The sequence below is a fragment of the Nilaparvata lugens genome, chromosome 5 (genome assembly GCF_014356525.2).
Source record: "Nilaparvata lugens isolate BPH chromosome 5, ASM1435652v1, whole genome shotgun sequence".
Taxonomy (NCBI): domain Eukaryota; kingdom Metazoa; phylum Arthropoda; class Insecta; order Hemiptera; family Delphacidae; genus Nilaparvata; species Nilaparvata lugens.
Window position 1 is genome coordinate 45,453,431 of NC_052508.1, and position 14,548 is coordinate 45,467,978.

General features: G+C 34.7%; 1 protein-coding gene across 5 annotated transcripts in view; it reads right to left on the reverse strand.

Annotated features, from left to right (window-relative positions):
• LOC111048399 (probable ATP-dependent RNA helicase DDX20) overlaps positions 1–14,548 on the reverse strand; it is a 65,220-nt gene that overhangs the window by 47,502 nt on the left and 3,170 nt on the right. The window contains exon 1 of one of the 5 annotated variants that reach the window (XR_005571359.1): positions 11,615–11,979. The exons of 1 other annotated variant lie outside the window; for it this stretch is intronic. Coding sequence is in view for 1 of the 4 variants with exons in the window: in XM_039428422.1 (XP_039284356.1) it covers positions 11,615–11,635 (21 nt within the window). In the remaining 3 variants the exon portion in view is untranslated. Of the gene's footprint in view, positions 1–2,648; positions 2,864–11,614; positions 11,982–14,214; positions 14,343–14,548 lie in introns of those variants that run through there. 3 more of the 5 variants (XM_039428424.1, XM_039428422.1, XM_039428423.1) reach the window with 3 other exon arrangements.

The window sequence follows — 14,548 nt, forward strand, 5'->3', positions numbered from 1 at the left end:
GAATAGGGAATCTGTCGGTATTTTTACGTAATCCAGTGATTTCTTTAATACTAGCCCAACTTTTTTTGCTATCATTGCCAGCATTGGCTACTTTATTTCGAAAATAAGTCTCTTTGGCTGTCTTTAATAACTTAGTGAGGTGATTTCTGTATTGTTTTAATTGGTCTCTTAGAGTAGCATTGGAAGGCTGTTGTTTTACTTTTTTGCTTAATTTATCTCTCTGACGGATGCTTTTTAGTAAACCACTAGAGATCCACGGTTTTATTTTGAAGTTTTTAGATGAAATAATTTTAGTTTCTGTGGCCTGAGAAATAATTTGTTTGAGTTTGTTAATAAAAATTTCGCAACTGGAATTTACATCTGGCATACTTGTTACATCGGACCAGTCACAATCAGCAATGAGCTGAGAAACTAGATCTTCATCTAAAATTGTAGCCTGCCGGTTGTGATTAAGTTGAGACTGTTTATTATTTAACATTTGAATTTGGCATACGGTAAAATCATGATCAGTCATGTTTCATCTCATTACGGCTGACCTTATAGAATTAGTATTCTTTATATCAGTGAAAACATGATCAAGGCAGGTGGCTGTCGTGTCAGTAATCCTGGTAGGTACATTTATGCAACTGACAAAACCAGCAGCATAGAGCACATCCAGATACCGCTCCGCCGTGTGATCAGGTATTTCACGAGGCAAAATACAACAATTGATATCACTCATTATAAAATGCGCACAGGCTCGATTCCTATTAGTGATGTACGTTTCAAGATCATTATTGAAAGGTTCTATGTCAGCGAGGGGCTTCTATAGATTGCTGTCAAACAAATTGAAAGAAAGGTCCAATTTCACACCCGACGCGCCATCAAGACTTACATCCCCTTCACACACATCAAAACATTTATTCACATGGACTATCACTCCGTCATTCTGATTTCGACTATTCTTATTTAAAAATACATCATATCCTTCCATATTTACAGTCACGCAGCTATCATCAGTCCACGTTTCAGTAAGAACTATTATGTCAATTTTTTTTCTGTAACTGTTCAGAATCACCATCAATTCATCTATATGTTTATTATAGCTTCTTATATTCAAACTTAAAAAACTAATGTTCCCAATCTCACCCTGCTCCCTAATGAAAAAATTAAATGAACTAAAATCTTCAAAAATGCTAGTATACACGTCTCTCATATCAACTAAATTATCAACGAAATCATCCATTTAAGACCAAATGAAAAAAAAATTGTAAAATCGTTTGCCGCTCCCATGTGCATACACGATTGAAAACAAAATAGAATGCTCAATTATAATAGTAAAGTAGGCCTGTAGTAGGCTTACACTCATAGCATAGCCAGTGATTGCAATACCTCAATCAAAGGAAATATATCAAGATCTATAACGTAATAATATAAATAAAAATGATAAAAATAAAAATAACCCACATAGTAATGAGAGTACGAAGAATAGAATGCAAATGATTAATTTCCTTTCAAACTAAAACATCAAATCATGTTTGAAACCTTGCAGAATAATACAACAGTTTTAAATAGGAGGGTTAAAATGGCTTATTTTTAAGAAATTTTATATTTTAAGAATCTAAATTTACAATACTTTGTTTAGCTATGTGGTACATTTGTTTATACATGAATAGATCGAATCGAGCTATTCTTTTTAATTGAATGATTCAATGAATAAGCAGAAGGAAAAAAACAAAAAAGAATTCGAGTGCCATAATAGATTAGATAATTCTACAGGTACCTGTAATAATTGATAACGGTAGGGCTGCTTCAACAACAATACTAACGTTACATTAGCAGTCTTTGCTAAGGCCACTCAGTACCGGCCAACTGCAACGCTACACAGGGCATTCAAACTAATCATGAAAATTAGGAAGCCAAGTTATGTGCGGAAAAAGCAACTTTCTGCTACAACTCAAGCGTTGAGGTTTTTCATATATTAATGTCAAATTGGTAATATAAGAGTGTAGGCCTATAAATGATATCATTTGAATTATTTACATCTATATGTTTAATTAAGATAGATTTTATTAAAATATGTAGATGATATAGAAAAAGTAAGATTATACTGAACTATACATTTCCTTTCAAGAAATTATTGCTGTGTGCCAGTAACTTGTGTGAACAATAATAATGATTGATAATTATTATGATTATAGGATATTTTTTATGCTCAGACTCTAAAAATATATGTATATTACAGTATCATCAGTTAATATTTTTCTATATACCAGCTAATTATATATAGTTAAAATGACAGAGAGATTTGTTACATCAACCTGTAGCATGGTAATATTTAACATTCAAACATTAGTAATAGACAATTTAGGTTTCTGTCATTCAAGTACTGTAGGCTACCCCATAATAACAAGTTCTCAATGAATTTTTCTTTTACTTTGTGAAATTGTTTTTTGAATGATCTATAAGTATACACTCATTGATAATAATGAAGAACAGACTAGAAAAAAATAGGTAGCTGGAGGAGAATGAATTATAGTATCTTGACAATAAACAAAAGTGAGTTAAGATTAGGGTAACTGGGTGTCACGTGTTTAGTTGCAAATGTAAGTTGCTCTGCATTTTTCTGTTTTCTGTCAAGTTTACGAAATTATTGAGTAGTGAAGTACCTGCTGTGTTAATCCAATCCTCAAAAGTAGTGCGGCCAGTGAGTACAAGAGTTCTGAATGTGACACTGGCTACACTATCGTTGGCACAGAGACTCCATTTTTGTGGCTAGTTTTCGCTTGATATTGTTTTGTTCAACGGATTTCGAGACTGAAGCCCACTGCTAAGGTGACAGTACCGTACTGTTGAGTGAGATAACGCCAGGTAACCGACAACGATAAGATCGATCAGATTATGTGTACCTGTTGCAGATACAGAATTTTACTCTCGATCAGATGTTCCGTTAGCACGTGTTTCATCGCTATGGCAACGGCAGACGCTAAATAGAGTGCCTGCTGATAATCTGTCATTCTTGTGAACCGGTCAACATTTGATTTTGAACCGGTTTATCTTTGATTTACCTCTCCTTCGATTTTGATACAGGCTACTTTTAAGTATTTTTGGTTGAGATGAATTTATCAATAGCTCTATCACTGAATCGAGTAGGCCTATGTTCATCAAGCTGAAAGTATGGATAAATTATTGCATTTGTGGAATAAAGTGTCTTTATCTCAATAAAATTTCTATTTCATAAAATACAAGTGTCTTTTATCTGAAATTTAGATAGTAGGATATTCCATCCAATAAAAAATCGATACAGTAACAAAAGTTACATTGATAAGCTAGTAGAAACTACTATGATCTAAGAAGAATCAATCTACATGTTATGACGTCATTAATTAGGCCCCACAACTAATTAATGACGTCATAACATGTAGATTGATTCTTCTTAGATCATAGTAGTTTCTACTAGCTTATCAATGTAACTTTTGTTACTGTATCGATATTTTATTGGATGGAATATCCTACTATCTAAATTTCAGATAAAAGACACTTGTATTGATCAATACCTACTATTACTTCAGGCCCCACAACTAATTAATGACGTCATAACATGTAGATTGATCTTTTCTAGATCGTAGCTTATCAATGTAACTTTTGTTACTGTATTAATTTTTGATTGGATGGAATACCACATAAATTTCAGATTAAATACATTTGTATTTTATTAAATATATATTTTATTGAAATAAAAACACTTTATTCCACAAATGCAATAATTTATCCATACTTTCAGCTTGATAGACATAGGCCTACTCGATTCAGTGATAGAGCTATTGATAAATTCATCTCAACCAAAAATACTTAATAATAACCTGTATCAGAATCGAAGGAGAGGTAAATCAAAGATAAACCAAATTAGATGTAACTCTTTTTTAGGAAAGAGGCTCCCACAAACTTGAACACAATAAATCTGTGGTACAAAGAAACCCATCAGGAGAATGTTTTTCAGTTAGGTAAAACCTTTAATATTAGGATGTTATGGACAGTTCCAACACTTGGCTTTTACTTTTTAATTTATCAGTTTAAAAGTTCTTTCACACACTTTATTTACACTGTTCTTCCACCTCTAATTACACTGTTATTTCACATTTTATTTAGACTGTTCTTTTACACTTCAATTAAATTTTTCACTCACACTTTATTTACACTGTTCTTCCACACTTCATGTAAACCGTTGTTTTGTAGAATTGAAATTCTTCCTTCTTCTCGCTCGTATCCATTTTCGTTTCAAAGTTTCATCTTTCAAAAAATAAAATACCGTACGGAAACTTTTGGAGTCTTGTTATAATTTCCGCGACAATTAGGTACACAATAGTCTGTATCTCATGATTTAAAACCTCAAATTTATTATTACTTTTCACAAACGAATATTAGAAGAATGATAAACAAACCATATTCATTGAAATGGAGACCGTGAAAATTGAATTTGTAATTCCAATTTTGTTGATTACCATATCAGATGGTATATGGAATACTGCTGAATGGGACACTCTTCACACTGTGAGAGTATTCTTATGCTGCAGAAGAAGGCAGTTCGGATATTATCATCCAGTGGTCATCTGGAGCACTGTAGGCCACTCTTCGCCAGACTTGGGATTCTCACAATTTTTAGCCAGTTCATCTTTGCTTCCCTGGTTGGTATTAGGAATACCAATCTGACAGTGAATTTGAGGGGGTTGCAGAGTGCCTACTCACTTCGAAATGCCTTCGAAGTCAATGTTCCTCGATGTAGGCTAAGTAAGGCTCAGAACTGTTATCCCAATATCGCTATTAAAATGTTTAATATGCTACCTCCATCTGTGCGTCATTTGAGTGACAGTGAGTTTAAGTGGAGACTCAAGTCCTGGCTGCGTGCCAGACCATACTACTCCTTGAGTGAATTTTTTCAGGAGTCTACAGTTGACATTTAGTGGCCATCACCGTGTTTAGCCATCTATGCCATTATGTTTCATTTTTTGACGTGACAGTGTTGTCAAAAACTTTCTGTGTGATATTGTATTTTTGACGTGATGACCAACCCAGCTCATCTGGCTGGTTAATGGTCCTACAAATGAAGATTGAAGATTGAAGATTGATGTGATAACAAGCATCAGCGCTCTTATTTCGCTTGCTTACCGCCAGTAGATTATGGATCTACATGTGATGACGTCATAGTTTATTGGAGATCAGTTGTGGGGCCTGAAGTAATAGTAGGTACTAATTGAATCGTCTAGATGCATGCCTGAAAATCAATACAGATCTCCAAACAAATCTTTCAGACATTTCAATAGAAAACTCTCAGTTGAAAAGGGAATTGGATGAGGAGAGACAACGGAGAGCGCTGTGCTTGGAGGAATCTTTGAGTGTAGAGGAAGAAGCTCAGAGTGAAATGGACAATTTGAGAGAGCAGATTGAAGCTTTGAAGAGAGGTAAAATTGAACTCAGGAGGGAACTGGTCGAAAAGGATGCGATAATATCCTTATTAAAAGCTGACTGTGCTGATATGAACACAGAACTCCTAAATTTTACGGGAATGCAGGAAATCTTGAGAACCGATAATTACAGAGAATTTACATAATACAAATTTGAACAAATGTGATTCCATAAGTTATGGTGATTTTAAAACGCAGAGAGTTACAGTTAGAGCAAAGCTATATGAGACACATCATCCTATAAGCATTAATAGTCGTTTTTCTACTCTCTCTCCTCAAACGAGTCTTTATCATCTCCACCTCCATCAAAAGAATTCCAAGTGAAGGCACAAGTTCATAAATCTGCGACTCCTGTAAATGAACCCAAGAGTCTTCCCTTAAAAATAAATCAAACTAGTAAAAAGAGAAGTTTTGTCATGCAGTCAGGGAAAGCAATTAAGTAAATACCTGCAACATTTGGATGATGAATTCGATATATTTGTGTACACTAAGGCGGGTGCGAAGCTGAAACATATTATCCAAGATAGACTTCAGTTTGTTCGCGATTTCTCGGTGGATGATATAATTATCATTTTAGCTGGCACAAATGACCTTCACTTGGATGAACCCTATCAATTGACTCTATTGCAAGGTATGGACTTTCTTTTTGAACTCAATCTCAGTACAAACATAATTGTTTGTGGTGAGCCTTACCGATATGATGACCCTGCACTCAACGATAATGTACATTACTTCAACTCATGCATGTCTCGAATAATGAAAAGTTATGATGGGGTGGCGCAACTGCAGTACTTAGATATTAACGACTTTCTTCATAGAACTCATTTCACTAGACATGGCCTCCACCTTAATAGACACGGGAAAAGACTTTTCACAAAACGTATGACAACACTCATTAGGCAAACTGGGATGAATGTGGTTGAGAATAAAAATTATTCTCCAGCTGACATTGAGGATCAGGTACATTAATGTCGTCGGGTGTTGAAAATTTGTGAAGTGCCTGATTCTCCCGTCATTCAAGTGATCGAATCGATTGCTATGACACCTACTTCAATCACTCCTCCGGTGCCGTACTACACGACTCCTGATGCGACATTCTCTAAAACCCATCCGTGTGTGGCACTTATGAACGATCTAGGACGACATCAATAAGCCTATCTGGAGCCGCATCCCTTCCAGATCCAGCTTCTCTCCGTCCGGCGGACAATCGTGATGGTTGTAAGAGGAGTGTTTCACTTCCCGAACTTTACTATACTCCTTTAAACTAAAACTCAATGACAAAGCACAACGCCATGCTGCTGATATTTTTACAGATTTAGTTGACCCTTCTGATTTTCGGTCTAAAATAAGACAATCCAACTCTGATAACAGTCGTTCTGACAATACACTAGTAATTTCACATATCAACTTACAATCAATAAAAAATAAGTTGTCTTTGGATGTCTTCAACGATAGCACACGTTGTGATATACTTTGTGTGAATGAACACTGGTGTACACAAGATGAAATTAGCATATTTACAAACCGGTAGATTTTTGTGTAGCTGCCAGTTTTTGTAGACCTACTTCATATGGAGGAGCTGCTATCTATGTGAGGGACTCTTTCTTGCACCCTTTCTCGGTTGTGAACATTGATTTTCTCTGCGATTGCAAACTATTTGAAGCAGTAATGATAGTTATCAGTAGAATTTAATTGATACTTGTTTCTGTATACCGTACGCCCGACTCTCCAATTGTCCTTTTTACCGAAAAAATGTCTCAACTATTTGATTTTATCCAAAATAATCCTAAATACTCTAACTTTAGAATAGTCATAGCTAGTGACTTGAACATTGACCCTAATATAAAGAGATCTACCAACGTGGCTTTTATAAATATGCTGAAATCCTATGACTGTTTCTGTGTTAATCTGCATCCTACCAGATCTGAGTCTTGCCTGGATAACTTCATTTCCAATCTTCACCCCTCAATATATAAGTGTAAGACAGTGCAGCCGCATTTGTCTGATCATTTGGGTTTGGTATTGGAGATTGCAGGCATTTTACCAGGCTCAATTGAAAGTTCCAAGGATGAATAATTGACTCACAGCTTTAGATTACTTAATGATACAAGCAAAAGCAGGTTAAAGTACTGGTTAGACAGAGTTGATTGGTCTGAAACTGTACAGGCAGATAATGTAGATCTGGCTTTTGACTCTTTCATTAAGGTTTTATCTGAAAATTTCAATGAGTGCTGCCCTATAATAACTAAAAACTCAACTCCTTCAATAAGGGCTGTAAAATTCAGCGATCTACAGCTTGGTACACACCCGAATTGGAAGAAATTAGAACACTGTTAGATTTAAGTTATGAAAAATGCAAAAACTATACTGAATTGATAGAGATAAAATTAATGCAGCTAAAAGAAAGGCTAATGATGATTATATTTTGAAGTGGTCTAATATTAAGAGTTACTAGATTTTTAAGTATCAAACTAATTTCCAAAAGAACTTGCATCTTCTCCTTCACAATATTGTGGATACCGGTACACAATCTATATATATATATATATATATATATATATATATATATATATATATAAAAGCGAAATGGCACTCACTCACTGACTGACTCACTCACTCACTCACTCGCTCGCAGAACTAAAAATGTACTGGACCAACAACGTTCAAATTTGGTAGGTATGTTCAGTTGGCCCTTTAAAGGCGCACTAAGAAATCTTTTGGCAATATATTAACTCTAAGGGTGGTATTTAAAGGTTTAAAGTTCGTCTTTTAGCATGTATATTCTTCTTATTCTCTTAATTATAATTGAAAAATGTCCATACCATATGTTAATATAGTACTATAATCTAGAGAGAGTACCTCTTCGAAACAGTTGTTAACTGGTACCGTAACTAAATTAATAATTTTGTCAGGTTGGCATTAAGTTGAGTTGACTTTGTTAGGTTGGCACCAAATTGAAGATTGAAATGCATTTATCGCGGAAAAATTGATTGGGCACTGCTACTTCAATCAGAGCTATTCCTGGGAATATTATATTACTAGCCGTCAGACTCGCTTCGCTCGCCATATCCGTTTGGCCAGACGTTTAGTCTGGACCCCCGACTGGATCGTCCTAACATATGATAAAAATGCCCAAATGAAAAATGCAGGCGAGCGAAGCGAGCCTGCTGATCTCATTCTTGGACGATCCAGTCGGGGGTCCAGGGGGCGGAGCCCCCTGGCTAGACGGATATGGCGAGCGAAGCGAGCCTGACGGCTAGTAAATTCATAAATTTACTAATACACCTGAATAATTTCTATACTGTATTTTCAAGTACTTTATTATTTTCCATCACGATTTCCGAGATGAAATCTTAGTGGGGGTCCCAAAAAAACAGCAGTGTTTAAAATGACTACTGGCAACATTTTTTGGGGTTCCCAATTTATGAGGGGGAAAGAAACTGATTTGTTTCCATTTAGGAGGCGGCGTCCATGGACTTTGGGTGGGGGGTGAGCACTCCTGTCGTCCTAAATCAGGAATCCTGAATCACGAATCACTGATTTGAAAAATCAATTTGAAATTTGCAAAGCTACTTGGAAGATTATTAATACAGAGACGGGACGATTGCCAAAAAATCGTTCACAAATGGCTCCTCCCTTATCTGCTGATGAAATTAATGTTTTTTTTTTGTAAATTCATCCATTAATTGTCCTTGTAATATCAATCACGGAGCTACTGCTTCTGATATTCTGATGTCGTCTGGATTGATCAATTCACAGGCTGCCTTGCAATCTTTTAGACTGGGTGCTGTGAAGGCCGCAGATGTAAATAAAATCGTTGCTAAGCTTAGTAATTCCAAGTCTGAAGACATTTTTGGGCTATCTAATTTTTGTTGAAGTAGATCATAGATGTTATCATTGAACCTTTGACGTATCTAATTAATAGAGCTATAAGTAGTGGAATCTTTCCTAAATGTTTAAAAACCACTGTAACCGTGCCTGTTTATAAAAAGGGTGAGAGAACAATAATATCAGTAATTATAGACCGATTGCTCTTGTACCTGTTATATCCAAGGTATTGGAAAGTATTATAAAGATTAATATTGAAACATACTTTGAGAAAAATAATTTGTTTTCAGCAGCTCAGTATGGCTTCAGAAAAAAACTGAATACGGTTAAAGCTGTGCAAAAAGTTGTATCTTATATTATTAAGGGTTTTGAGAATAGGGAGGAGGTTAGTGCGCTGCCTTTAGACCTTAGTAAAGCTTTTGATATTGTGCCCCACATGGATCTAATTAAAAAGTTGCAATGCTATGGGATAAGGGGAAAAGAGCTCGCTCTATTACAATCTTACCTCTCTGATAGATTTCAGCTTGTTAAAATTGGTAAACAGCAATCCAGTTCTAAACAAGTTTTACAAGGGGTCCCCCAAGGCTCTGTTCTTGGCCCCTTCATGTTTATAGTATTCATAAATGATCTTCCAAAGTATGTTCCAATTAAATCAGTGCTATATGCAGATGATACCACTCTGCTTAGCTCCAATATATCTCCTAATATTAATTCCATAATAATGAACTATATGAGAGAAAGAGCTGACGTATGGTTCTCTGCAAACGGACTGGTTGTCAATGAGAGAAAAACTGAAACTATAACGTTTAGCTCTAGTGAGAAGTGTCAACAAAAGTCTGTTAAACTTCTGGGAATAAACCTTGATTCAAAACTTACTTGGAAAAGTCATACTGATGCACTTTTTACTCGATTATTAAGAGTTGTATTTCTGTTAAGGAAGTTGAAATCTTGTACTAGCATTAGTCTCACCCTAAACGCATATTTTGCACTGTTCCACTCTCACCTTCAATATGGTACATTGCTGTGGGGAAATTCTAGTGGCGCAAAAGAGGTTTTTCTGTGTCAAAAAAGAGCTATGCGTGCTATATTTAATCTGGGCATGAGGGAGTCCTGTAAGCCTTTTTTCTTAGACAATGGTATATTGCCACTTCCATGTATTTATATTATGAATTGTTTAATATTTGTAAATCAAAACTCCAATCTTTTCAATTTGAGGGGAAGCATTCATGAGCATAACACTCGGTCAGGTAGTCAGATTGATGTGGGCCGTGCTAGGCTTGCCAAAACGCAAAAAATGTAGGCTACTGCTATATAGGAGTGAACATTTTCAACAGGTTATCACTGAAAGTACGGAATTATGATCTTGATAGTTTTAAGAGAGCAATAAAAGGATGGTTGAAGAATAAAGCATTTTATTCAATCGAGGAAATGCTGGTCTGTAACTCTTATCCATAGCTGAAATATTTAAGTAGCCTATTTCTATTTTTATTTGTAATATTACAATATTTAATGTGTACTTGTATACAAAGTATCAATGTTAATGTATCCTTATGAAGTGACTTTTGTCAATGCAATTATTTTGTTTGTGACAATAAAACATTCTTGATTCCTGATTCTTGATTAATATACTAATTACGAATAAGTGTGGTATCGGTATTCGCAAATAATTGTAATTTTCTGATCATTAATCTAACTTGATGAACTATGCCAAATTTTTATCAGTAAGAGTCTGTGATGTCAATTCATTCAATTGGGCCATTGTAGTTACACGAATTACCGGTCCTGCTTGATGCTTTTTAACAAGTACTCTGCAATCGTTCACTGAGACGCTGACTAGTTTTCCAGCCTTACAGAGAGCTCTTGCATGGTTGAAGATGGCCCCCATATGTGGAGACAAGTGCTCATTAATATTGTGGTTTCCGGGAAATTAACATGAAGATTTCTGGCAGAAAGATTTTTAGTTTGCTTTCGTGCGAACAGCCATTCTGCTTTCACGACCCTCGATACAAAGTTTACAACAATTGATGGAGTAAAGTTTTTATTTCTACTAGGGAGTCTGTGTGCAGCAGAAATAGCATATCTCTCAAACGGAATATTGAGTTGAAGTGCCAAACTCTGCAGTATTGCACACACATTTTCACCTTTAGTTACAGGTATACCTGAGATCACAATATTGTTTTTGTGTGTATGTTGCTGGAGATTGGCTACTTCTAATTTCAAATCTTCAATTTCAGTTGATAATTTATTATAGCAAGAGTTAGTCTGTCTATTTCTTCAGAGTTTTTATCACACTTAGCAGTTACATCCTTGAACTGTTTATTTAGTTCACTAATCTTGTTACTGACCTTATTCAAATTGCTCTCCATAGCGTCGAGTTTCTCGTTGTTTTCTTTTCGGAATGCATTTATAACTTCAAGAATGTCTTGTGACTGGTCACAGGCTTTGTCTTGACGATCATTTTGATTGCATTGTTCACATTTCCAGTTTTTTCGAAGGGGTGATTTTTTATTGGATCGTTGGAATCAGTTCTATCCAAACAGGTCGGGTGGAAGGCACTGTTATAGGAGGTACACTTGACACTGTCTTTTACTTGTGTAACATCATTACATTTTTTACATTTATCTGCCATATTTATATCACTAAGTAGTATTATTCGTATAACTTTTTAGGCTAGCTGAATTCAAAATCACAAAAGCTAAGCACGGGAGCGACAAACTATTACAGGTTAACTAAAAACTGATAAGCTTTCAACCAGGAGATGCTCGCTCATGGGCAGACCGACGACAACTGACCTTTGTTTCATAAAAAAATGTTTTTTTTATGAAACAGAAAAAGGATAGGTTTAAGAGACTAACGAATTTATAACGTTATCAGTTTATCAATTCAATTTTCAATTTATGGTAGTATTAAGGTTTAGAAAGACATTTACAGGAGAAAAATTTTAATACGTTCAAGTGATAAAATTATCTGGTATTTAGATTGAAAATTTATCAATTGATTCTAGGAATAATTATTTGAAAAGTATCAGAGTCAAACGTAATCGAAGAATTTAAGCTACTTATAATGTAACTGATAAAGTAAAACTACTATAGTTGAACTACTAATGATATGTTAATAAAATTTATAAAATATTATTGGAGTTGAATTAATTTATTAGATTTGAAATTTATAGTTATTGCAATATTGTTAATAATTTTTAAAATATACTTTCTAGGTTATGAAATGCTACGGAAACAATGAATAACATTAATCTCTACAAGTAGAATCAGAATTAGGCCTATCTTATCAGAGCAGAGCAGCTACGGAAACACTCCTTCTATCACCACGGCACGAGCCAAACTCCCACGGTTCGCTATATTGAATATCTTGCAGAAAATGTTGAATAAGGGTTTCAGAAGGAAAGATCCACAAAGACGGCAATTGTATCCATGTTTTAGGATATATTGATAAATGATGGATAAGGGTGAGATAGCTGTTGGGATTTTTCTTGATTTAAGCAAAGCTTTTGAGTGTGTTGATCATTCAATTTTGCTAAAGAAGTTAGTGTTGCTGGGTGTGAGGGATGTTGAACTGGAATGGTTCAGGTCCTATCTCCTGGATAGGTCTTAATGTGTTAAAATAACAAGGGAAGAGAAAGGGGTAATAATTAATTAGCTACATCAAATCAAATAGGCCTAAGGTATCGGTGAAGGCTGGTGTCAGTACTCCAGGGCTCTATACTTGGTCAATTGTTATTTTCGCTATAGGCTATGTAAATGATGTGCCACAAGTTATATCCCAGGGTAGAGTTTCAATGTATGCAGATGATGCATCACACATTTGCAGCTCTCAGGATGGAAATAAAATATTTATTGAATATAAATGCTATAGCCTAGCCTAGTATCTTTCATTTTTTACAATTCAGATGTAGAAATTGTTCCAGGATAACAAATCATATCAATGTGCAAATTAATGACAAAAATGTTGGCCAGCCTCATTTTGTAAAATTCCTAGGGGTTGCATTGACCAATATCTTTTATGGGATTGTTAAACTGATCAGCTCTATGGGAGGATTACACCTGGCATTTTTGCACTCCGACAAATAAGAAGATTGAATGATACCAAGCTGACAATGACAGTCTACCATTCGCTAATAATGTCACACATCCGCAATGCCATTGTCGTGTGGGGTGGGTCCTGCCAAAATTTGTAGTATTTAATCTCCAAAAAAAGACTGTGAGGGCAATTAAAGGTATTATAACTACAGAGTCCTGTAGAGATAACTTTAAAGAACTAAGCATACTACCTGTTCCCACTATTTATATAATATGAGGTTATTATGCATGTTAAAAGAAAGACTATGTCTAGAAATGCTGATAAACATAGATAAAATACAACAAATAGAGGAGACTATGCTTCACTGTATCATAGAACAGCTCTTGGAAAAAGCCAACATAATATGGTCCTTAAATTTATTAGAAAGCTCCCAACTAATTTGCAAAATTGTAATGATTTCCATGTTTTTGAGTAGGAGTTGAAGAGCTTATTGATGGTTAGAGTGTTCTATACCACGGCAGAGTTTGTGTTTGCAAAGGGTTCTTTTGTGTGATTTTCCTCTTTTTTTGTATTACCGTATTTCTTGTAAATTCTGACAATTCCTATACTCTGATAAGTCTCTAAAAAGATATTAAAAACAAACACGCTACATAGAGTAACCTTAGCTTCATGAATAATAATTTTCAAGATTTATAGCTATGGATTTTGAAATGTTACTAGGATAATTTCTATACTAAATCTACTACAATTTTTTACATTTTTTTAGGATTGATATTATAGCCTAATATAAAAGTACGATATCAAAATGTGTTCAAGATTGCTACTTGACAAAATACATTTTTGAAGTTAATGATCTGCATTATAAATTATTTGATCTATGATTTTAATAAATAGTTTATATAGCTATTACCTCTTGCAAAAGTCCCAAGAAAGGAAAGCGAATAATGCTCAATAATTACAAATTAATAATGCAAATAACATTTTTCAGGTTACTTTTTTCTTTTCTTATGACGTTTTGTTGTTCTGCTTTTGAACTCTGCGCATGCGTTCTGTATTGCTTGGCTCGACTGAAAAGCGGTTAAAATCAAATTATTCCCCCCATCAACATGTTGGCTACAAACATTATACTTTTATGCAATATCAATAATTCATTAACTATTAACTATACGTTTTAAGAAAATTAAAATAGAATATCTTGAACCGAATGAGTAGATCATTGTTGATTTGAAGTTTAGATTGTTGTA